Below are 26,371 nucleotides of genomic sequence, written 5' to 3' on the forward strand. Positions count from 1 at the left end.
CCACTTCAACTGCTTGTTAATGCAAACATCTAACCAACTTAATGTATTTAGTCATGTAGACATAGTTTAGACAACCGTATGAAGGTCAAACGGAGCATTTTGTCCCTCGCAAACACGCTCAAGGTGTGCAGACCATTGTCAGTAAAAACGTGAAAATGCATTGTGGATGCCAGAGCTCAGAGGAGATTGGCCAAACTGTTTCAAGCTGATAGGAAGGCAACAGACACTCAAACAACCACTTGTTTCCTTGGAGCAGATCGGCTACAGCAGCAGAAGACCACAGCAGGCACCACCCCTGCCAGCGAAGAACAGGAAATTGAGGCCACGATTTGCACGGCTTACCAGAACTGAAAAATAGGAAAGCACTGCCTGGTCTGATGACTTCTGCGGTGACATTCAGACGTCAGGGTGAGAATTTGATGTAAACAACATGAAAGCATGGACCCATCTAGCTTTTATCAATGGTTCAGGCTGGTGTTGGAGGTTTAATGGCATGTGGGATATTTTCCTTAAACGCTTTAAGCTCCTTAGTACCAGCTGAGTAGCATTTAAACACCATAGTATTGTTACTGATCGCGTCCATCCCTTTACGATCACAGCATACGTACTGGAATAACAGTCTCCAGCAGGATAATGCACCAAGCTCAAATCATGTCAAACTGGTTTCTTGAACATGACGAGTTCACTGTACTCAAATGACCCCCAGAGCCACCAGATCTCAATCGAACTTTGGGATGCAGTGGAACAGGAGATCTGTGCATCCAAAACATCTGTAGCAACTGCGGGATGCCATCATATCAATAGGAACACAATTCTCTGGAGAAAGTTTGCTGCACCTTGTTGGGTCTGTGCTAAAATTAAGACAGTTTCAAGGCAAAAGTAGCTCCATCCCAGCAGTAAGTAAGCAAGAAGTGGTAAGTGATTGTATAACATTGTCAATATCCATGGATTTAAAAGTATACACAAGCGCTAATGAAGTTTATGTACTCAAAGGCTTTCCTAATTATCAGATCTTTTTCTCTTTTGTTTCTTGCCCCATATTTTGTTAAGTTTTAGCATGGTAATAACTGTAATGACAAAGTAGACCTGGAGGATATTTCTGCTTTTAAATGAGACCATTATGAGCAAAACTAAAAGGGCAACCACGATCACATAAAACAACCTTTTTATATGCAAAATATCAGCTGTGGCATTTTTCAGCTGTTCAGTTTATCCTTTGTGATTACATAATGAAGTACTGAAGACTTTGGGTGAATATGGCCAGAATAACAGTCATTGTAGACCGGGCATGAGACCTTTTTAAATTTCAAATATGTGCAGGAGCTGAAAGCACACAAAACAATTATTCAAACTACAGAATAGTAATAAAAGACAGCTAGTCTATATCTGGGGTTCCTGATAATAATGCGACGTCTTCATAATGCTTAGCAGACAGAGTGCACTATGCAACAGCAAAGCAAAACGATCTCTGAGGACTTTTCTCCAATAGATGCAATAGTTTCTTTGCCGACAGTGAGAAGCAGAGCAACAGCTGTATAGGAAACGGTCCAACGTGGCTCAACTCAGGGTTTTGTAGACCCTGTCTGAGATGACTTGGCTATCTTTCGGTGTCAATCTGCATGGCACAGCTTCGTTTATCTTAAGATTAAATATAATAAATGTCTCTTTGTGAAAATGGCTGGAAATTGAACCCTCCGTGTGGCATTTAAAAAGGAAAAAAATTGCACTCTTCATCGCATTTAGAGAAAAATGCAAAAAAGCTGGAGAATGTAAGACAACACCATAAGCATAGGGGAAAATCTTGGTGCATGTTGGGAACCATTTTGTTTTCCAGCAACGATGCCCTTGCCCCAAAAGCTTCTCGGTTTGAATCAAATTAGCATGCAGTGTTGGCTCACGGGCACGCCATAAACAGGGCTGCTTTTGTTAATTATCCATGGATCTCAGCATTACAAAGAGTGTTCCTACTTGCCTTTGGCTAAGTTACGTTCAAATAGAGAGGGAAAACTTGCATTTAAAGGTGAAAAAATAGAACACACAAATACATAAATGTGATGTATTAAGAAAACAGATACTCTAAATATGCATTTCCCAGACTCCTTACTTTAATTAGCCTTCCAAAACAACAATTCTTTTTTTCTTAGCTGTAAAACCAGAAACAATCATGCACAAAGCAGTTTTTTAAAGAATTATTTCTCTGCCTTATGTCTAAATAAGACCAAAAGCCTGTAACATATTAATATAAAGAGCATAAATATCAGTGAGCTTTGGAGTTGTCTTTATATCCACATGTTCAATTATCCCTCCAGCAACTAAACACAGTAAGGAAAAGAAAGAAGAACAAAAACCCAACTGAAAACAGCAGGTCATTCCATCAAATTTATTATTCACTTCTCTGTCACAGTTTTGAAAGTGCTGCAGTACATATCACCACACAGTATGTTCTCATCTGACTAACATTAGCCTCACAAAAGACGTTCCACATCATTGCAAAGCCATTGCTTTTTCTGTCATGATACTTTCACTTGGTTCATGCCAGAATGGGTAATTTTGAGCTCAGCTTAACAAAAAACACTTGGGCTGGGGATAGTTGTCTCCGAGTGACATTACATTCAATAAATAGGCATGCAACTCTCTGGCCTCCAACTTGCAAATGTTCAGCAATGCAGAAAGGGTCATTTCTAAAAATGAGGAGCCCGCCAGGACTGTCTTCAATCTATTTCAGTGTGGTGAAACAGAGGAATGGTCTCGTATAGCAGACATATGAGACCTCTACAAATCAGGTGTGGTTTTTGATTTTTATGAATGCACATGACACTATCTGTAGTAGCACCGACACAATAAACAGATCTCAAGGGCTTCTTTTAGTTTCTTCTTTTCAGATACCACAGATACTACGATCTGCAAAAAAAAAAAACCCTCTCTCAACTGCAAGCATTAATAGCAACTGAGAAATTAAACACAACAGATGGAGTGTTACAGTTGGTGTTAAAAATATTTACTCTCATGTTAGGTCTGTCACTGCTAAATGAATCCAATGTATGTGTGTGTGCGTGAGGAGTGGAAAAAGGCTCATTGGTGCCAGACGGTGTTGAGGTGTGTGTTTGCGTGTGGGTCTGTCTGTGTCGGCATCTTGCCATGTTGGTCATTGAAGCCCATAATCACAGTGTTTTGTTCAAAACTAAAGGATAATCAGGAAGGTGGAGAGGAGGTGCTCCACCTGCCCATCAGTTATCCCGTGGAGTGAAGTCAACTATTGTGGAGACGTGTGTTTAAACTAACAGGCTGTGGCACTGAAAGCTCTTCAGACGTGAGTGTTTGTGCATCACCCAAGTGTGATCTGGCCTTTTGTCCAGATCACACTTGTTGTCGCGTCTGCTAAGAATCTTTTTCTTTCATAGGTTGTTCACAAGAAGAAGTGAAGAAGTGAAATACATTATATATCAGTGTATGTTTGTAAGTTTTACTCTGAAGTTTAACTGTGATGTAGAAACTCATGAGAATTAAACCCACTATGAAGTCATTTAACTAAAATTTGATCAATACTCTGGGCAGAGAAATTCTTGTGAAAATGGAAAAGTGCCCATAAAATGACATAAAATTAACTATTGACTTGTGAATTGTTTAAGGATGGATGAAAAATGCCTGACCAATGTGTAAACTCACCGGTCTGTCAACCAGATAAATGTAAAGTTTTGGTTTTTAATACTGAATTAAGTCGTATTTGATTCAAGCATGAAAACAAAACAAAACAGACAACTTGAAGAAACCTGATACCAACAAAGAGATTTCTTTAGCTGCCTTCAGTACTTCTTTAAATTCACTCTTGCACTGATCTCCTTTAATGAGGCAGCTTTCAACTGACTCAAAAATGTAGTTTTTTAGGGATTCACATCAATAGAAAAGCACCTAAGATTAACACCCCACAAGTGCTTCATTAGAGTAAGGCTGTTGCCTGCCAAAGCCCTTATAAATGAACCTTTCCTACAGTTCATTTACTTCATTAAGTTTGGTTTGCCTACTTACCAATTAATTCTCTCTACAGCAGATGAAAGATACACAAGAAGAACAGAAAATGTAACAGCCACATCATAAATAACTTACATTTTTAAAGCTTCAGGCTAAATGTAACTTTAAAATGAGAAACACGGAGTATATTAGGCTTTTGTAATAACACAGACAACTTCTTGGCCACACGCACACAACGCAGTCAAGTTAAGCTTTTGAATAAAGGTACTGTTGGATCTGCAACGCTGGCAAATTCTTCTAAAAGAAAGGAACAAACTCACAAACAAACCGTGGACATTAGACACTAGAATTTTATCAATCCTTGTATCTAAGCTTAACAAATACTTAGCCTGGCAGCAGTATATGCTGGTGCCTGATCTCGTTCATTATCTCTGGGGCATATAATAGATGGATTTAGCCTTCGTGACTTTATCAGAGGATAGCATCTGTTTCCCATCTGAGGCTACAAGAGATCCATTTGTACAGTTTGAAATGGACTGGCACCCCACAGTTGACAAAGACAAAAGGCTTTAAAGAAATTAACTATTAAACAGGGCTGTCTAGTTAAATATTCATTTTAATCCAGCGCTAACAGAGAGATACCCATCTAGTCCTTTTGGTCCCATCTTGCTAGGCAATTAAAAAGGAATTTTCATTCTTTCTCTCGGGCTGAATTAACAGCTTGGAGGGGACCGTCGAAAGGAAAAGCCAAAAAGTATGTATGTCAAAGATCAGCTTTCTCTTTTGTCTTAAATGCACTGGTGGAAAACAAGATCTTACGAATGGCAGCTGTGGTTTATCTGCGGGGGGTGTCTTTCCACTCTTGTTAAAATGCACACTTAGCAAAAGCCTCAATGCATTTGACCTCTACCTTAGTAAAAGCAGTCAACAAAATGTTACAAACTAAATCATTTGACAGACAATAAATGAACATTCAGCCCATACAATAAATACAATGAAGCTACAACTGCAGTAACTATTGTATAACTATTATCGTTGTTGTTTTTAGCAGATGACGATATAAACACAGAGTCACAATTCTGAACTGATGCAGAAAAGGATGACAACTCATCACAGGATGAGAGAGATTAAGGCTCCTCTTCACCTGTATTGCCAAAGCTATCAAGCAGATCTAATGACCGTCAGCTGAGTGTGTCACTGTTTCAGTCATACTGTCAACAGAGGAAAGATCCTTTGGTCTATCCACCCATCATAAAACCTGCTACATGGCACAGACAGGAGAGCAATGCTTTTTCTGTGTCGACACAGCAAAACTAATAAAGGTTATACCAAGTGGAGTCCACTGAACCACAGTTGCATGTTTACATATATGGATAAATGTTTAGGCCTCTTGTAATTAACAAAAATAAATGGACAGAAATCAGTTTAACAACCGAGGGTAACCCTGGGAAAAAACAGGTTCGGCTGCTTTCTATTTCCAATCCTCGAAACTGGAGGGATGGAACAACAATCCTTGCAATTTCACCCGACGTGCTACACTGTGTTTTAGGAGTATTCCACTTGCAGCTACACATTCTGTCTTCTTAAAAATAGGAGACTTTTGCCTTTCTTTTCTTCTTTTAAATACGTGTCACATCTTGCTGCACAGGGCAAATTAGGAAGACAGGAAGTCAGACACAGAAGCACAATAAAACAAAAAAAAAAGAATCTGGTCAACTTTCAAAATAAAAGACCACCTGCAGACTATATGCTTTGCTTGAGCAATGCTCACTGTGTGATTTTGAGATATTTTTATATATTTAAGTATAGCCCATGACAAGAGTAGTCTGATAACATGTCTAGCAAATATCTTAAAATTACATTTAAAAAAAATTCCCCAATCATTATACCCAGCAGGCAGTTGGACAATGTATCAGCTGAAATCCTGGTATTACAACCCTTCTGACACACAGACTTAGCATTCAGTTATGTTGGCTACAGCGATCCTTTCAAAGAAAATGCAAGAATGTACTGGGACATAAAGGACAAGAGGACAACTTTAGTTTGTTCTAAAGTTTAGAACTGCCCGATAGTTTTTATTTAGGGACTCAAATCTACTGATTTTACATAACTACAGTAATTTGTCTGACTGCTTTCTGAACACTACAATAGCTGGACTATGCACAGAAAAGAGCTACATGCTCTGCAAAATACTTCCAAGATGGATGTAATTATAGATTAGGAGCCAGCATTTTAAACTTACCCACTGAGTGAATACACTGTAATAAATGCATTTTTTTATGCTGAGGTTATCTGAATTTAACTAAGTGCAATTTCAGGACTTTAACCAGGACCAGCTTGAAAATATTAAATCAGAGTAGTTCAAAAACTCAGATTACATTATGGATTACATTAGATATACCACAAAGCAAGACCTAATATGTATAAAGCAAGGGAAATTCGTGGTTTGATTCAGATCACATTACAGGTGACAGCATACCAATCTGACATCCAAAGCTTTTGATAAACATGATTAAAAAGATGACTGCCACTTCAAACAAAACACAGATGCTAGCTACAGAATAAGACTGCATGTAAGAACGCGTTTGAAATAGAGGGCTGCGTTGGAGTTCTTTCATTGTTAAAAGCATGTGCTTCTGCTTGTTACGGAGGGTTAAAATGACGACGCTTCATTGTGTAAACAGATCATTTAGAATCAATTCCTGTTATTAAAAGGTACATTTAGAAACGTGAAAAGGATCAGAATAAGCTCTCACCACTGTCATATTACCCATTTCTTTATATTTTGATAGTAAAACAGGAAATAGGTGCAGCCATTTCTTAAAACGTCTGAAAACTTGCGTGGAAATACATATAACAGTTTAAACTCTCATAATTTCTTTAAGCAGCCTTCAGGAACAGTTCTTTAGACTTCTTGAAGGACATTCAAAGCTCTTCTTTGGATGATGGCTGCCTTTAATTCCATAATGAGAGGTCTGGCATAGGTGGAGGCCAATCCACGACTGATGGTGTTTTTATATCCGGTTCAATTTTTACTGCACTGGCAGTGAGACTGCCATGCTGAAGCTGTTGTCAGGCAGACACTTTCCAGATGGTACTGCACAGCGGATCAAAATGATTGTACTTTTCTGCACTCAGAATTCCATCAATTTTGACAAAATTTCCAACACCACTGCATTGAAGCTGCAAACCATGACAGAGCCTCTACTATGTGTTACAGATGGCTACTGTGCCTCTACAGACCTCTTTTGTAGATGTAGATGACAATTTGAAACAAAAATCTCAAATTTGGAATAATCACTTCATAAGTTTCATCAGTTGCCACTGATTTTCAAGCCAGTTCTGGTGTAACGGATCAAACTGACGGGACAGATTCATCTCTCAGGTCCCCTGTCAGGATTTCTTCTTTCAAAGGCAGTTCATCTAGTGCCCTGGGAATCACCTTGTTTGTGCAAAAAAATACTATTTTATGCTGGTCAGACTGTGTTATCCTCTAAAATTGGTCAGGTACAAGGATGGACTAAAATGAGCAGCAAAGAAAATTTCTGGAAGAACTTCAGAAAGACAACAACGACAAATGCCAAGAAAGTCTGGCTCCTTGGAATGAAAATATAAAGAAATGACTCAAGTGGCTCAAAACCTTTAACCAGTATTGTATTTTAAAATTTTTAGGAAAAAGCAAACCAAACACACCGCTACACGGAAATGGAAATAGACTGGAATTTATATAGTTTTCTTTTAGCCTTTCTGACCAACTCAAAGTGATTTAGACCGTATTTAACCACATATTCATACACAGCTGTATTATATACACTGGTAACACATGATTCTCTGCACAGCCTGTGCGTGTGTTCAGTCATGCACCAATCTACTCTAAAAGGGCTGGCCAAGATGCATCGAGAAGGAAGCATGCTGCGAGGGTAAATAATGCATGCCTACACAGGACATGAGAGAAGGATGTAGCTTCAAGTGTGTGGAGTGCATGGGCAGGGGGCTTGTGGGGGCTCGCTTGTGCGTGCCAGCCTCAGACAGCTCACCACAGAGCAGACGCGCAGAAACGAAAACTCTGTGCCTTCTTAACAAAGACAGAAATGACACCAGTCAGCCGCAGAGAAAGCCAGCTTGAATTTTCATCAAAACAAACACACAAAGTGATGATGCTGCCAAAATAGCTGAGCAGTAATTATTTGACAGTAAAAGGCCATATCGGGTTATATTATTTACACTGCCGGGGACTTCAGACCACCCCTCGGTATTTTAGGCTCTAGCCTCAAACTCTCATCTGACCCAATTATCCAATTAGCTGAAGTAGTGGCCAGACTAGAAGCCGATGACAGCTGGAACACCTGCAGTTGCTGCTCTCGGTGTGGGGTCCAGGAGTTACGTGACCCCGGCAATAAGCATATTTTAACTAATCTGAGCTACAGTGTAAACACCACAGACACTCTGCTCAAGAGGAAGCTGCAAACCTCTGAGGTAGTCATTCCTTACAGAGTATAGTCTGTGTGAAGCATTCCTCATTTTCAGACTTCATTGGAAATCTAAGCTACTTTAACTGGAAGGTCATATAATTACATCCCTTTGCTCTCGGACCACACTGTATGACAGACATGACAGCATTAAGCCTTTTGACTGTGGCAGGAAACTCTAGACGACAAAACGCCATTGTTACGTGACTTCCAGCGCTTACACCCTTCCGTCAGTTTCCTAAATAGAGTAACATCTTAAAAAGAAACCACAACATTGCAGTTTGCCCTACGGGCACTTCCAAGTGGGACAAAACCCAGCCTTGCTTTTGATAGCTCAACTCAAGCTCTCTCTGCCAAAGCATTTCTTTCTCCCTCGGGGCACTTTCCTCCTTCCCTCAAGGTGGTTCAACAACTCTGTGGTCATACTGCTGTGCCTCTTCAGATGCTGAACATTAAGGGATTAGGGCGGAGCGGCAGAATCCATCGGAAGTGATCTTCACAAGAGTTTCTATCTGCTTTGATTTGTCTGTCAAGCTTTTGTTTGATTTACTTTTTGTATATTAAAAAAGTTCTTTGATCACAGCTAACCACACTATTAGTGAAGTCCCAGTATTTTTAAGATGAAAAGAATTTTTTTAAAGTCAGGAGATCAGAAGATGGGATGTTTGTCTTCTCCATTCCTTGATTTTCTGGATTATCAATAACAAATGCATAACCAAGGTGTTGAGCTCAACTGCAGCCAGGTGAGGTTACATCTTAGAAAGAGGTGTAAAGTATGACGGCAGTGACAGTGCAGCTGGCAATTATATAACAAACAACATCCCAGCTGCTTCTGTGCATATAATTACATTCTCCTCCAAACAAAGCAAAACAAACAACAACTGTTGGATTGTCTGTAGAAGGCCACATACTTTTTATACCAGCCGAGCCGAGGAAAACGAACACAAACCACACTAAACAGGTTTGCTTTTCTGACAGTGTTTCTTCTTTTAAATCACCTTTTAAGGTTTCCGCTTGCATGACTTTCAACCTACTTCAAAGTCAACTTCCCTTAAAGACAGGTGGTTAATTTGTCTGAAAAAATAAGCTCATCGCAAACTCCTTCCAGTTAAGACTATGATGACATGCAAAATGTGCCCACAGAGAACAAGGGATAAAGAAGGAGAATGAATCCAACTTGTGTGGGGGATCCGGCTCACATACAGCTGGGCGATATATCGAGTTTTTAAAAAATATCGATATATTTTTATACGAGATATAAGATGTGACCATATCCTTTATATCGATATAGTCTATGTTACGTTATAATTATACTTGCGGAGCCGCAAGTTTGCCTTTCTTTCGTCCACTTTCGTCTTTACGCAACGTTACTCGGCCTCGCCTCTCCTTCACTGAACACAACTCCCCCTCCTCCCCCATCGCTTCACCTGCAGGAAGCGACAAGACGGACACGGCAAATCTCCGTTAACGAGTTACTGCGCATCGCCCCGTGCGTGGGGCTGGACGGCGTCAATGTGTTAGCTAGCTAACCACGCTAACGAGCTAACCACGCTAACGCCATGCAGCCCAGAGGTGCTGCACGGACTAAAATCCTTTCATTTTCTCAAAAGTTGACAGCGCGCCTTATGTATGAATTCTGGTTGTGCTTGATGGCCGCGAACCGATTTTATGTGGAACACGGCGCTCAGCAATCTGTCAAAAAATGTTTTAGTACGACTTTGGTAAGCTACGGAGCTGCACCGCTTGATGGATTGTCGGAGCATTACGGCTGAGCCTCGCGGAGTGATACGTACTGTGCTTCAACGTAATATTACCTTACTGTGTATAAGGACCAGAGATGGGCAGTAACGCGTTACTTGTAACGCGTTACTGTAATCTGATTACTTTTTTCGAGTAACGAGTAAAGTAAGGGATTACTATTGCAAAATCGGTAATTAGATTACCGTTACTTTCCCGTAGGAACGCTGCGTTACTGCGTTACTAAAACCGTGATTTTTTGCGAGAATGTCTCACGACAGTGACGTAAGCGAGTGCGCCGTTAGTGACAACAGCTGTGTGCAGATCAACAATGGATCACATATCGAGTGCGGGAGAGAGTATGAGCATGCAGCGTTTAAAGCGTGGAAGTACTGACCTTACTTTGAGTTTGATTCCATAAAAAGTGACAAAAACATTAGCGTCCATCGTGCGTGGGAAGAAAACTTCTTTTTACAGCGAAAAAAACCCCTAAACTTCCAAGGAAGCACCAAGAGCGCAACGACGTAATGGGAAACTCACAGAGACACTGCCGTATCCTTCCACTGACCGCTGCACACCTGCACCAGGGTAAACCTCCGCCTACTGCAGTCCTGCTTTACAGGTGAAAATAGAGCAACAGGACCGCTGAGTCTTTGACTTTATTTATGTTCTGCTGTGTTTTACTTGCATCTATTTGAAAGAGTGAGTGTAAACACAAAAAATTATTTTATTTTATGTGCTGGAATGTGCAGAAAATAGGTTTAAATGTTAAACTCATTTATTCAAGTCAGAGAATGTTGCATATAATTAAATTTTTGCTTGATGCATAAAGTTAAAAGATTAAAACTGATAAAACAAGTTAAAAAAGAGACTTTTCCATTTGATTACATTTTGTATGATGGATTATGTAGAAAAAGTAGAATTGGGCTGAAAGATCTATCGCTTTATCACCTCTTCAGGTTGTAAATCGTGTTTTTAAAAAGTAACTAAGTAACTAAGTAACTAAGTAATTAATTACTTTTGAAAATAAGTAATCAGTAAAGTAACGGGATTACTTTTTTGGGGAAGTAATCAGTAATTAGTTACTGATTACTTTTTTCAAGTAACTTGACCAACACTGATAAGGACCATAAATGGCACCTGTTAAGAGACGTGGTTGCGAAGCGGATTACAAACTCCAGGCTGTCAGTCACGCAGTACAAGTTGGGAACAGAGCAGCTGTGAAATCTGTCTTTGTTATAGTGCTCGTCTTTTACTTTACATTTTGACTGCACAATTGTGAGCTTTTTGTTATGCACAAAAACAACATTGTTTTCTTTTATTTATGGAGCATTATTATTTAATAAATGCTCATAATTTATTTTTGAGTAAATTTTATGTACATCTGCTCTATGTTAATAAAAGTGCCTGTGTGACATCTGGGACACAGCTTTGACTAAGAACTCTCTTTTTGTTCTTACTTTATGGCTTTAAAAAAAGATATATCGAGATATATATCTTATATCGCCATCCAGCTAAAAAATATCGAGATATGAATTTTGGGTCATATCGCCCAGCCCTAATACCCAGCATCTAGCCACAAAAAGGGATGTCTTGGGCTCAAAGTAAACACTGATGGATTTCAGGCTTAAATACTCAAGGCCATTTGTGAAAACAGAGAGGAGTAATATTGCCACCGGGATCTCCTTACACGACATTGTGTATTTATCTTCAAAAACCATGTGAAGCATTCCTAAAATACTATACGTTCTTCCATGTGACACTTTTTCCCACATTAATAAGGCAAAATGAACTGGGAGATGTGTTACGACATTTATATCAGCCTCTTTCAAATTCACAATTAAGGAGTTATCATTTTAAATCAACAATTAGTTTGTGTTTTTGTAAGGGTATGCTGCAGGAAAAATAGACTAATAGAAATTGACTATCTGGCCAATTAGATTGATGGGTAGGAATTCAGCTTTCTATTGGGAGATCAGTTTATCATAAGGCAGTCAGAAGCAGTGTTTTCCATTCAAAATAAAGGACAACAAGGGATTGCCTGCTATGTGTTGCGGAAGTAAATACAAGGAATGCACATTCAAGGTCATGCTGAAACAGCTGAAAGCCACAATAAAAGCAATTACCTGGAATGCATGACACTTCTGAGACCGTTTTATCCTTCCATGCAGAGATATACACCCCACATACCTCTCATCTATCAGTCAGAAGCCACTCAGTAGGGAATCCTAGGAAGAAAAGACTGCAGCCACCTGAACCTGTGCAGCCATCAAGCTTACAAGGGGTATTCTTGCTCCACTCACTGAACATAGTGCTTGACAATTTTCCCTGTCATCCTTGAATGCATCTCTACACCCTCTACATCTCTGCAAACCTGTAGTAATGGGAGTAAGGACTGTAACATTATGCAGGGAAATCAACGATCTCACTCAAGCAGTGGCACACAAAGACAGAGGGATCAACTACAGTGATGCCACTGTTTTTGATCATCAGGTTCTTGTGTGAAGTTAACCAGACAAAGTCCCTGAGCCACCTTTGAATATACATGAATAGTAAGTCAGAGGTTCTTTAAAGTCAAAGGAGCTCAAAAGGAGATTGAAAACAGAATGAACTCTGAACTTGAAAAGCATTTTCATGGTGTGAATAACGAATAGGCCTGAATGTTTAATGTACGCTAACTGGTAGCTTCATTAGTGGCCTGTTCATCTGCTTGTTAACGTGAATATGTAATCAGCCAATTCCACGGTAGCAACCCAATGCCTTTAGTTCAAGCTAAGCATCAGAACGAAGGAGATGAGGGACTTTGAAAGTGGTATAGTTGTTGGTGCACAGATACAGTAACAGTAACTCAAATAACCCCTGTCACAAGCAATATATGCATAAGAGCAGCAAGGAGAAGAGGAGAGGCTACAGGAGGAGAATATCGCAAAGGGTGCTACGTCAATAATCAGTAAGTCAATAAGAAAATAAAAACTGAAGCTACAATTGCCACAAGCTCAGCAGAAGTAAGGAAAAACTTCACCTGATCTGATGAGCCTTTCTGCTACAATATTCAGTGGTTCATACTGGCAGTGTATAGTGCATATTTATATTTTCTTGGCACACAAATGAGGATTGTGTAAATGCCATCGCCTGCCAGACTATTGCTGGTGACCATGTCCTTCCCTTTATCTTCTGATGGCAGTTTCCAGCAGTATGATATGTCATGTCACAAAGCTCAAATCATCCCAGCTGACAAATCTGCAGCAGCTGTGTGATGCTATCATGTCAACAGGCGTCCAAATCTCTGGGAAAGGTTTCCAGCACCTTGTTGATTCTGTGCCACAAAGAATTCAGGGAGTTCTGAATGCAAAAGACTAAGTGCCTTGAGGTCCTACCTGAACATTAAGCCAACCAGAGATACACCTGTGGTGTCAACGTAGAATGAGAAAAAAGTGACTCATTCATTAAAAGTAAATGACTGATTTTGGGGGCGTGATGTGGATCCAACTGCATTTTCTCAGGTCTAGGGTTCAAAAATGACAATACTAGGCTGCTCCTCAAAATTGTGATTTTTATTCTTTGCTTTTCCATTTTTTTTTTTTTTTTTTTACAATAGAAACCTTAATTCTATGTATTTTCAGGTCTTAACACACATTTACTCAATTTGCAAGTAGATCGAGGCACTAAAGGGAAATACCGCAGTTTCAGTGAAATATGAAGCCAAGTTGTAGCCTAACCTCAGGCCGAGTTAGTGGAATAAATGAAGATTGACAGGACGGATGTCAAGGAGGGCAAACAAATACAGGGACTCGCGTGGCACGAACAGTGGCTGCCGCCTCTTGCATCACTCAACGCTATGAATGTCTAGGAGTGCAGGCCTGGGCTCAACTATTTGGCGTGGAAAGAGGGAGACATTTTTCAAATACCTCAAGGATATTTACACACCTGCTTAGTGTGAGGTGTACCGAGGAGTCAGTTCTGTTTCACAGACAATATGATTTTAACCCTAGCAATGGACTGATTGACTCTATTCAGGCCCTAGTCCCAGCAACAAAACCGTGTAAACATGTGCACATTCATATTCATAGACATCTGCACCTAAATGGCACAATGCAAGTTTACGTTCAAGATGATCAGTGTTATTACAAACTCATTGACTTCCTGGCATTTCACTGTTGCAAAACAGTGAACACATGACTGAATCACACTGCTAGGAAGCCAGGGTGGGGGTAGGGGAGTCTGTTTCAAGGCCATGAACCTGCAGGGTAATCAAGGTCTTTGTCAAATTATAGGCCAAGAACACCACTAACCACAGTTCAATCCAGGGCTGAAGAAGAGGTCACCCATTATGTGAATATTATTAAGTCAGAGAGAATTCCGATGTACAACATCAACATTAGAGAGCAAGAGAAGGCCCTACTTTAGGCATTCTAAGTGTCTAAGTACACTAGCTCCCCTTTGTTTAAACCTTCAAAAAAGCTTTCAGCGTGGAACTAATAATAGCATTACAGTTAGCTCAATGCATTTTTGAGATGCGTAGCTAAAGAGGAATGTAGGCTGGGTAAATAAGGGGATGTGCTGGTCCGTTTAGCGTTTTTTGGAACATCTCTTAAAACAACTTAAAAAGAAAACTGTGGATGTGGGTCTCGGTCAACAGGCACGTTCATGTTGTCATAATATGTCTACAAAAAAACTATATAACACAACTTCAAGGCCAACAAATATCAGGCCAGTTCTGTGACGGGTCACTTTTGTTCCAAAAGGAAATTGGTACTAAAAATCAAAGTGATTCAAGACCACAAACATCTGCAATGTTTACTGCGATTCTTGAAGCAGTTAAAACAGCCCATGTGTTTAATATTTCTTGCTTTCTGGGACTTCTGTATTTGCAGGAAATTTAGCTGAGATTAACACAGGAGTAACTGCTGCTTGTTAAACTGCATACTCAATGACAATTTATTGACGAGTTGTTGGTTAAAATTCACTGCCAAACTATGAAAGCTGATACAATGTTTGTTTAAGCTCAAATGATTTTAATGCATATATGATGACTAGAATTTCTTAGTTTGTGTAAAAACCACATGCTAATATGTACAAAGGTGTGTATATATATATATATATATATATATGTTTGAAAGAAGAAAACAAACCTGGTTAATTGAATTGGCAGCACAAGAGGCAAGGCCTGTTCCCAAAGATGACACGAAAAACATGACTGGATCAAAGGGCACCGGAGCCATTGCAAAGCCGGCAGCTGCAGTTGTAACCACCAGAGCTGAAATAACGAAGGTGATAAAAAGAAAAGAAACAACATAATCCATTATAGTTTCTCAGAGTATTATCTCTCCAAAATAATATGTAAAACATTTAACATCCCTAGAAGGTTGATTCAGTGTAAACAAAGGAAAAGCACATAGTAGGACAAGACAAACTGCAACACATTAGATTTCAGCTTAGGCCCCTTTCCATGCACTTTATCTAAAAACTAATAGAATGACTTTAAGTTCTTGTATTAAAACTACTGAATTCCAATTGCTCCAAAGCTCCACTTAAATATGTAAAGTGACGGATTTCTTGTTATAACCCATTCCGATACAGAGGGAAATGAATTATAGTGAATCTCATGAAGACGATCAGTCCCACTGACTCACTCACTGAATGACTGGCACGAATCCCTGTTTATTATATTACTAAGCACAACAACATAGTCATGTCTATGTGCACATTTAACCCATCCACAGTAATCTTGTACATTTTTCTATTTATTTGACTGGTGTTCTCTACTTACTCAATTTTTACACAATGTCAGTGATTCTGTTTGCATGTCGGGTAAGTGTTTGCATGTTATTTCCTTTAGTTCATCATCACTTCTAGCTTTGCACAATTCACAGTAAATAATCCCTTTATCTTCTTATACTGGGCCTTGGTGGAGCCAGTCAAGCCATTTTAGTTCAGCTTTCTCCCGATTGGCTGCCCCTATCAAACAGAAGGTCTCAAAACCAGATAGGTGAGTTTGCTGTGCTCAAAACCAGAGTTGTGTGCCTGAGATGACAACATAAACATCCCTCCTCCCTAATATGAATCCAACAGTAGGAAAAGCTTTTTAAAGTATTTAGAACAGCCTGAATATTGAGTCAACTAATATTGTAATAATAAACTATATAAGTAAGTGTTGAATACTCTACCTGTTAGTTTAATTTTTGAAAGTCTTGCATAGATATCCGGTAAGTCAGCCCTATCAACCTTCAGCTGCTTCCACTGTCTATCTAGACGTGCCTGTTTTTCTTCTTCAGTCTCAACCTGGACATGTGGAGGCTCATCTGGAGTTCCAGTCATATGGGAAACGGAAACATTCTGCGCTGCTGCATTTTCTGCAGTGTGCTTCAAGACGGAGAGTTTATCTTGAGGCTTATGGGTTGCATCCTCTGCCTGTGGACCAGCATCTGTAGCTGCAGGATTGATGGTTGGTACTCGCTCCACTTGTCTTTCAACGCTGTCATCTCTCTCATCCACAATAGTCAGGACGGGTGCTTGTTTGGGGATGGCTCGCTGGTGAAGCTCACTCGTGTTCTTTGAAACATACTGGGGGGAAAAAACAAAAGCAAGGAGACTTATTGGGTAAATATTTTCTAATGGCAAAAAAGAGGCAAAAGAAGAAACTCTGCTAGCCTCAGAATACTGGGATAAATCAGCATTAACGATGAGCAAAAATGTTTAATAAACTGATTTTACGAGATACAATACGTTCGAAGACGACAAGATGATACCTGACGTTTGAGGAAGTTAAAATGTTGATACGTCAGCCAGTTTGAAGGATCTCTTCTGTGCAACTGAATAAGGCTGCGAGCAATCTGGTTGCATCGAGGAACATTTCGAGCTAGTTTCTGTTTCACACTTACACCAACAAAACCTACAAGAAACGCAAGACATAAAATTATTAAAAGTGACAGTTTGGTTAGATTTTCTTGGTCATTAAAAACTAAAACATGCTTTAATCAAAATTTTTCCTACATTTGTTGCCCAGATACATTTTGCTGCTCATTTCAGCATCCAAGAGAACACCACAGTCAATTTACTACTGCACAATCCCATTGCTCTTATTTGAAAATTTAACCAGCTAGCTCATCCCACCTCATGTGTCTTTCTCTGGCAAGGTAACCTGCTCAGTGCGGTGGTGATCTTTGTCATTCAGCTACGTGTGGTCATATTCGCTTGTCTGGTGGCTGTAAAGATCAGAAGGTTTGCTGCAAGCTCTAAGACCACTAAATTGCATTTGCAGCAGGTGGAGACTTGGTTTATATGTTTAACCAAGGCTGCAGAGCAGAAAACAACCTTGTTGCTACATGCAGTTCAAAAAGGATTTGGAGATTAGCAGGGAAACTGCTTAATTGCTACTTATTTTTTTACTATTTGTTTTAAAAAGCATGGGTGTTCATCTTTTTGTGCTCACACCCTACTGCCACAAATACTGTGAGAAATACTAGAAACCATGAGGAAAAAGCACATTTACTCTATGGACAGGGGGGGGGGGGGGGGAAATGACCAAATAAAATGAATGGATGGACAGACAGATAAAATAAAACACAATCAGCAGCCTTTGACGTGGTTTTCATACCACTGATGCAATGCCACAACTCAGAGATATATATTTCGTTATGCTACTAGCCTTCCTAAAACTTAATCCGACCCACCAAACTTACTTTCACATTAGTGGTAACACTTTCACTGTTATTTTCATTAAATACGATAGCTCGAACACAGCAAATCCTACTGTGGATAAAACGTTATCCTAAATTGCTGTTGACAGTGTCCTTAGACCGACTGGCGAAGCATCGAAGTTATGTCCAATATTGACTCTTCTTAAGGGTAAACGTTCGGTATTTTGACACCGCAGGTGCAATAATAGCCACAGTCGCTATATAGCCTTTTTTCCCCTTTGTAGATGCGACCGACTTCTGCTTGGGGCGCATACCCTCTATAAACAAGGTCAATGCTAGCCTATTGCCTACAGCTCAGTTGCATCTAGTTAGCTAAATGCTAAGCTAGTGAGCTAGCTTATGCCTTAGCATCAAGAGCTGATTTAAGCCGCCGCAGATTAAAATTGCGCTGAAAATAACGTCCCTTTGAACCAGATACAAATTTTATTGCATGTTACCTGACAGCCTGCTACATGGTGTTTTATACATGATCTCGAATCATAAAACCGGTTCCCGTTACGACCCCTTCACATGCAGCGAGTCGCCATTTTGACCTCCTTAGATAAAAACAAGTACTTCCGGGGGACGAGATGTTAAACAGGGAAGTGAGATTGGACGAACCGCAGGCACGTAAGAGGTTAGTATTAAGACACCAACAATCTCACCTAAAACTGGTGCAGTTATTATAACAAATAATATTTAACATATATTACTTGTAACATATTTTTAAACTCAGGCTAATATATATATATATATATATATATATATATATATATATAAGATAGAACTTTATTAATCCCTCGGGTGGGTTCCTCTGGGAAATTCGATACATATATATATATATATATATATATATATATATATATATATATATATATATATATATATATATATATATATATATATATATATATATATATATATATATATATATATATATATATATGAATAAAGAGAGCGAAACATCCCATTGATATTCTGACACTCTGACACTTGCATTACTTAAGCAAGTAAGGTTTCAGGCTCAGGCTCAGCTCCCAGACATAATGTCATGCATGCAGTGCCTTGTAATCAATATCAATAAAATATTCTGCTTGCAAATGTTATCAACTCTTTTCAATGTTACCCTCAACTAAGGCAACCTAATTAGTTGGATGACCTCTTTTAGTGTCTAAGAATAATTCAGAATGAATAATCAGACGTTTCAATCTAATCTCCATGTTTTATGGTGGAGCCTTTGGTTATCAATCCTGCAAAGGCTCAGTCATTAAAGAAGTATAAAGAAAGAACTATTTAGAAAAAACAGATCAGATAAGAAACATGCACATTATTTCAGTCTCTTAATCACATAGAGGCAGTCCACCAAATCATCAAGCACATAAAAAGTAGCTTTATTCATTACAGATGCTAGAAAATCACCCTGCCACTCCATAAATCTGTACACAAAGCAAACCAGTAATAGAGTTTTTTCATATTGAAGTTTTTGCATTCATACACACCCTCTTTTTATTATGCAGACTCAGCACAGAGCATCATGTACCCCAATTTCACTAGTGGATAATAGATTTGTAGTTGTTACATTGCCTAATCCTACATAAAGTGACAAAGAGAAAGGCATGTTATCCAAAAACTTAGCATAATGTGCTGTGGAAACTGAAATAGGAAGAATAGACCGAGGTATGCTAGGTCTTACAAAGTAATGAAACCAGATCTGAAACTTGAGGTACCATCAGATTTTGAATCCCGATGAACAACACCATGTGGCAAGTGTCTGACTGGCAATTACTTCTTTTTTGTCAGCATGATATTGATTCCAAACTCACTGCCAATGCAGTAAAACCATATCTGGAAACACACTGGGGAATACTATCACTCATGGATAGGCCTCCCAAGTACCCAGATCTAAGTGGAATCATCATGACAGAAAACTGAACAAAAAAGCTTTAAAAAACTTTAAAAATTGCCAGATGCACTCTTCACTGCCCTTATTTTTCAGATTGGCTTTAGTCAATACTTTTTAATAAAACAGTTTTAATCACAGAGGAGGACACCGATTGGTCAGTGGATTGTAGAGCTCATATTCAATGTAAAGAAAAAAACATTCATTGTTGCTTAACAGTTTTGCACTATAAGCAGTTGTGAACTATACAAGACCAGGTCATTATCTGGAGTACATCGACTCATCTGACAAGCATGTTTTCTGTTATGAATGGCCTTGATGCGAGTATTCTTTGCAGTTGTTATATTGTTGAAGGACTGAAATCGTACTGCAATCCAAGCTAAGCATCCAATTCTCCTGATTCATCCCAATCATTTCACTGTACGGCCAACTCCGCTTTCCCTCCTAAGATTATACAGTGTAATCTTCATGCACCATCAAGATGCAATGGCTGATAAATGCCAATAATACACAAGGCCATTCACGTACCAGCATGAGAGCACCTTTATTACAGGATATAACCGTTATGTTCTGTTCTTCAATATTTCCCTCCACAATGACCCATCCTACAGCTTTACATTTGGTTTTGTCGTGAGGGGTGAAGACGAGGTTATTGCTTGATATTATGGCCTATAATTTACATCTAGGTACAGTTATACAACTCTAGTTTTCCATGCCCGCTTTATAAGAACACAGATGCTTTAGGTATAGAGCTACCGAGTTTATGGCAAAGCAGGGCACTGCATCCAAATTCAATCTTTGGAGCAGCAATGTCACAGATGCCACCAGTGAATAGCGTTATTAATAGAATATAAGGGACTAATATTAACAAATAGGCAAGCAAGACAAACTGCTCTTCTGGACTGGAACTGAATAATATTTTTCATTGCACCTGAGAATATTAAAGATCTATCAGTGAGTACAAACTCACAGATACAGGGGAGTAACTGCCAAGGAGCCAGCTCGCATAGCCTTCTGCCTAATCATTAGTCTGGCAGCTAAATTTGGCATTTCTTAAAGGTAAATACAGGCTTTGTGTTAAGATACTGAAAAACAAGACTGATAAGGTTTTATAAAACTTTGGATGTTGTTCTCTTAAAGGCAGAAAGGCAGGAAGCTTCACTTGTTTAGATAATTGCACGGTGCACTCCAGTGGGTAAAGACAAAGCTAATCATGCTTTTAACTCCTTCTGTCCATAAGGCAGACCAAAAGACAGGATCTTAAGAACAGATGGGCAAAGTGGAGTAGAATAGTTCTGAAACAATAGGTTTCTAAGGGTTTTTTCAACCTACTGGGGACTTTCAAAGGATTTTCTACTGTTATTCTAGCCCTGATGGTGGTCTCAGTATGAGGGCTTTTGTCATGATGCTTTCACTGCTTTTTGAAAAAAAAGAATGAAGTGGCTGTAAACATCTTCTCCAGGGAGAAACAAGAAAACAAAAGGAGTCAAGGCTTGCATTGTCAGAGTGACATAGTTTGTCAGAGAGCAGGCTGATGTCAGCCAGAGAACATTAGGCTTCAAAGAAAGTACTACACCCACTGCAACGGGGTTTAGTCCTGCAATGCTATGCAGACTATAATTCCTGATTGAATCAGCTGCAATTACAGCTTTTAGGCTCTGACCTTTTAAGCCAGGGATAGAGTACAATTCCAGGTACATGGAAGGAAAACAATTTGGAGTCATCTATTAACTTTGTTTGGCTGGTGTCTGATCATCAGCAACCAGAAACATTAAAAATGCTATGGTGGTTGCACTACTGTAAGGGTAAAGAACACAGGATATGCTTTCAATACTCACAAACATGAAAATTGACAGATTAATTGGAAAAAAGAAAATTAATAGACATTACTAACAAAGGGCCAGTTGCTCCTTACAAATAGGCCTGCTGGGAAAAAAAAAGTGGCCCTGGTTTTACATGTTTCACACTGGCGCACGAACTGACCACATATAATGAAACACTCTCCTCCCAAGCCTCAATAAATGGCCTAGTCCAATAACAGAGGTCTCACAGACCTGTCATCAGCTCAGTTCATCTGCTTGGATTTATAAGCACTGTCCCAGAGGTTTTAGTGCCATCACTAATCCCACAGGAATAGCCATCTGAATGACTGTGGAGTCAGACCTTCTAAAAAAAATGAAAAAGGCAGACAGTGCTACATAACTCCAAGCAGAAACAGATGCAGAGACGCTTTTGTGTTTATAATTGATTTTCAAGGGCAACATTTTGTTGTCATAGTTGGTCTAACAAGCTCCTGGCTGGCGCCCAGTTGCTCGTCAACCACACAGTGTAAGATGTACCAGCCATTCATTGCCCTACCCCCAGTGGGATGGCACCATGCTGGAATACTGACATCAGCCATGGAATTTCCCTTTGGGACAGACACTTGTTCCATTTTAAAATACACGGTGACTCGGTCTGAGTTGGTGAAGCATCCAAAACCTCCTCAGATGAACCGGTATTCATCCTCAGCTGCCTCCCGGATGCCTGCCCTCTTTCCATCAACAACAGGTATTCTCAAGCCCTATGGCCACCAGTGTTTACGTTTGAAATCGCGGGTGTCTTTGTGGGCCTCCACAGTTAAGCTTCTAATTGGCCATGGCTCATCAATCACACAGCGCAACCCCGTTCACCCAAAATCTCATCCAAACAGCTAAGAGGAATGAGACCCATGGAATGGACTCTATGTCTCCCAAAGGCCTAAAAGTAGGCTTAGGGAGGGGCAAGTGGTTTGTGAGAAAACCACGCTTTTTCCAAGCTCATGTCAAGCAATGTATGTGTCTGTCCTTTGTCTTTCCTGACATGCACACATTCCTTCCCCAACAATAAACTAAATCTTATTGTATATTTACATTTGATTTCAATCAAAACAGATGGGGATGTCTGTGGCTTTACTTTTTCTTCCTTGCTATCTTCTATTGAACTTGGGCTGAATTGTTAACCAGGTGTTGACCAAAGAACTTTGTTTTTTCACCTAATTATTTAGGAATAGCAGTGCTTGAAAAGTTAAAAGCCCAGTAACGGAGCATCCAACTACTTGATGCTTGGTAGTTTAGCGGTTCATCATGTCTGGGACCACAGTTCATAAGCACACTCCAGACAGGGTCAAATGGGTCATCTCCCTAGTCAATGTGCAGCAGTTATTTGGTTTGGCTGAACTCTCAAAGTCCATGATTTGGCCACAGTGTAATGCAGAGCCCACAAATTTGTCAAGAGGGGAAAAAAAGGCCTACAGTGTATGCGGTTTATGGGGTCACAGCAGAGCCTCCACATTTCTTCACAACCACAGACAACATGCGCAACACTCAGTGTGTTTTTTCCATTAGTCCTGGTGTGTTATTTATTTATTCCTCCATTTCCCTTTTCCTTTTTCCCCCACTAATACTTTTCATTCATTCATTCACCACAACAAGCTGTCTTTCCTAATGTTCGTCCCTGGGAACAGATGAAGGTCATGGTGATTTGCTGAAGATCAAGTCCGATAAGGACTGCAAACAAATCTGTGGTTCCCCTTGCCCTTTCAAAAACACAAACATACTAAACACCCCTGTAGCTGGTCCATGTCCAATTCTCTTCAGTAACCAAGAGTAATCAGCCGTGTCATCCTTGTCGTAAATCTCCGGGCAGTAGCGGCTCCCAGCCCAGACGGGAATAGGCCTTGTTCAGTCGCACTTGCCTTCGCATCATAAATCCATGCCCGTCTTTGCGGGATCAGTTTCCTGCTTTGTGTGTATCTCCCAGCAGAGGAGTATATGGGGGAAGCGAGGATATTTCAAGACCACCGTCACCTGAAGGAGTCAATTTGCAAAATGGACTGTCTCTTCCTCCCTGCTGATATAATGCAGGGTTTTAAATGCTACTTTTTAACATCAGATGAAGATTTGAATCTTAGTCCTAGACTTGAATCCATTTCTGAAGTATAATTATTAAAAACAAGGAATACCATAAAAATATACCTAAAGCATATTTTATATATTCAGGACTGTGAAAAAGTATTTGTTCCCCTCTTCTTTCCCTTTCATTTTTTTGCATATCTGTCACTTAAATGTTTCATCAAACTAAATTTAGCATTTAACAATGATAACCCAAGCCAATGCAAAATGTAGTTTTTAGATGATTTCATTTATTAAAGGAACAAAGCTATCCAAACCTATCTGGCTCTATGTGGAAAAAGTTAACTAAACCTAATAACTGGTTGTGCGAGCCTTGCAAGTAAGAACTGGAATCAAGTGTTTGTGATAGTTTGCAATGGGTCTTTCAAATCACTGTGGAGGAATTTTGGGCTGCTTTCTTGTGCAAAATTGTTGTCATTCTCCCTCCCACATTCTTCCCTTACAGAATGCCTATCTGAATTAAAATCTTGGTTCATCTCTAATTTTCCAAAGCTCAATGAGGATAAAACTGAAATCCTCCTTATTGGCAGTAAATCCAACCTAATGAAGACAAATCATTTCTCACTCACTATTGATAACTCCACAGTTTTCCCTTGAGCCTTGGTGTCATCCTAGACAGTTCACTATCCTTTAAATCTCACATCAATAATCTCATCCGTTCTGCCTATTTCCATTTACGCAACATTAACAGATTACCTCCTTCTCTTTCTGCCCAGTCTACATCCATTCTTGTCCACAGTCTCGTTACCTCCCACCTTGACTATTGTAATTCTGTCTTGCACTGTCTCCCCCAAAAATCCCTCCATAAGCTTCAACTGGTTCAAAACTACCAGAATCCCCTCCTACCAGCATATCAACCCTGTTCTTCAGGAACTTCACTGGTTCCCATTGAAATTCCGGATAATATACCGACTTCTTCTGCTCACCTTCAAGGCCATTCATAAGCTTGCACCTCCTTACCTTTCTGACCTGTTAAGCACTATCTTTTCTGCCCGCTCACTTCAATCCTCTTCTTCTATCCAGCTTGCTGTGCCTTCTTTCCGCCTCACCACCACGGGAAGCAGAGCTTTTAGCTGCTCACTCTCTACACCCAGATATAAGAAACATTGGTTCTCTCCCCTAGTTTAAATCTCAACTCAAAATCTATCTGTTCAAATCTGCATGTTCACTGTGAACCCACTGTTTGTTAATTTTATCTTGTGCTTTTGTTTTATTGTTCTTCATTTTGTCATTGTTCTATTATGTGTTTCGTTCTATTGTTAAGTGTCCTTGGGTGTCTTGAAAGGCGCTTTATAAATAAAATGTATTATTATTATTATTATTATTATTATTATTATTAATTCAGCCTCATTAAAGGGTTTTTAAGCATGAATCGTCTGGTTAAGGTCATCTCAAAGCATCTCAATCTGATTTAAGTCTGGACATTGAGCCAATTGAAAGATGGACTTGTTGGTGTATTTTGTCCTCCTGCATAACCCACAAGCACTTTAGCTTCTGGGCACAAACTGATGGCCGGACATTTGCTGTACCATCATTTGCGGCAAATCATCCAAGTTCTTAAGCAATCAAGCAGCCAAAGTCCATCACATTACAACTATTTACTTTTTCACCTAGGGCAGCTAAGTTTGGATATTTTTTCCCTTCATAAATGAAATCATTATTTGAAAATTGCATTTTGTATTTACTTGGTTATATTTATCTAATATTAACATTTATTTGATGATCTGAAACATGAAAGTGTGACATGCAAAAATCACGAGAAGTAAGAAGGGGACAAATACTTCTTCACACCACTGTATCATTCAGCATATTCCTTCTGAATTGTTCAAAACGGTCATGCTCGTCTCTTCATTTTCTCTCTCTCTCTCTTTTCAGATCATGTAAAGTGGCTTTATCACAATCTCTCTGCCATAAAATGGCTTAAACTTTCAGTGTTTAACCTTTCGTTTGTCTTTTTCATACACTTTCTGTAATGACTATCACCCACTCTTATTCTCCGAGAAAACGTTCTTTTCTCAGTGGAGACGAGCTAGTTTTACACACACTGTGTGATGGCCTCAAGGCCAAAGAAGGACCTTCCTTTCTGCAGGTCAGCGTGCATGGCTGGGTGTATGACAGAGTCTTGGCAGCTGTGGTCTAAGTGGTTTTGTAAGGCAGAGAAATACTGAACATCCCTGGATGCCTTTCTTATCTTGTGGGGACAAAGTTGTTTCACACATTACACTTTCCCTCTCAGCTACTCTGGTGGTGGTCTAAATGTCACTCACCCAACCCCTAACATTATCCTTACATGAATATAGCATTTGATTGGATTGGATTATACTCTTAATTGCAGTCATCGTAATAAAATGCAATATTATTAAAATTACCCAATTAAATCCTAATTATAACTCTCTAATGTGTTGAACTGAAGCCTCGGTTAAGATGTCTTGTGATCTGCCTGCACTGCAAACATAGCGTTAGAGCTCTTGTATTAGATTCCAATCGGGATTACGGTCCACTGCAATATTCTATTACTATTATTTGTAAGTAATTTGAACAACAATAGAAGGGCGATTCTCTTTCCATAGCTGCTTTCATTACTAACATACCCTCCAACATGACTCCCCCTCCCTTTTTCGGAAAGTGCCACAATGACAAAGTGCATAAGAAAAGCATGGTGGCAGAAAACGAGGGAATCCTATC

At 39.5% G+C, this 26,371-nt stretch overlaps 1 protein-coding gene across 1 annotated transcript in view; it reads right to left on the reverse strand.

Moving 5' to 3' along the window:
- Positions 1–18,402, reverse strand: part of cox10 (cytochrome c oxidase assembly factor heme A:farnesyltransferase COX10) — a 35,735-nt gene extending 17,333 nt beyond the window's left edge. Inside the window, exons 1-4 of the mRNA XM_085361555.1 lie at positions 18,313–18,402; positions 16,925–17,067; positions 16,343–16,739; positions 15,308–15,432 (exon numbers count right to left, since the gene is read on the reverse strand). Of these exons, the coding sequence (XP_085217681.1) occupies positions 15,308–15,432; positions 16,343–16,739; positions 16,925–17,067; positions 18,313–18,343 (696 nt within the window). The 5' untranslated portion in view covers positions 18,344–18,402. The remainder of the gene's footprint in view (positions 1–15,307; positions 15,433–16,342; positions 16,740–16,924; positions 17,068–18,312) is intronic.
- Positions 18,403–26,371: the final 7,969 nt, after the last annotated feature.

The sequence above is a fragment of the Diplotaxodon limnothrissa genome, linkage group LG8 (assembly GCF_057381915.1).
Source record: "Diplotaxodon limnothrissa isolate DT_005_m linkage group LG8, D_limnothrissa_male_GT1.1, whole genome shotgun sequence".
Taxonomy (NCBI): domain Eukaryota; kingdom Metazoa; phylum Chordata; class Actinopteri; order Cichliformes; family Cichlidae; genus Diplotaxodon; species Diplotaxodon limnothrissa.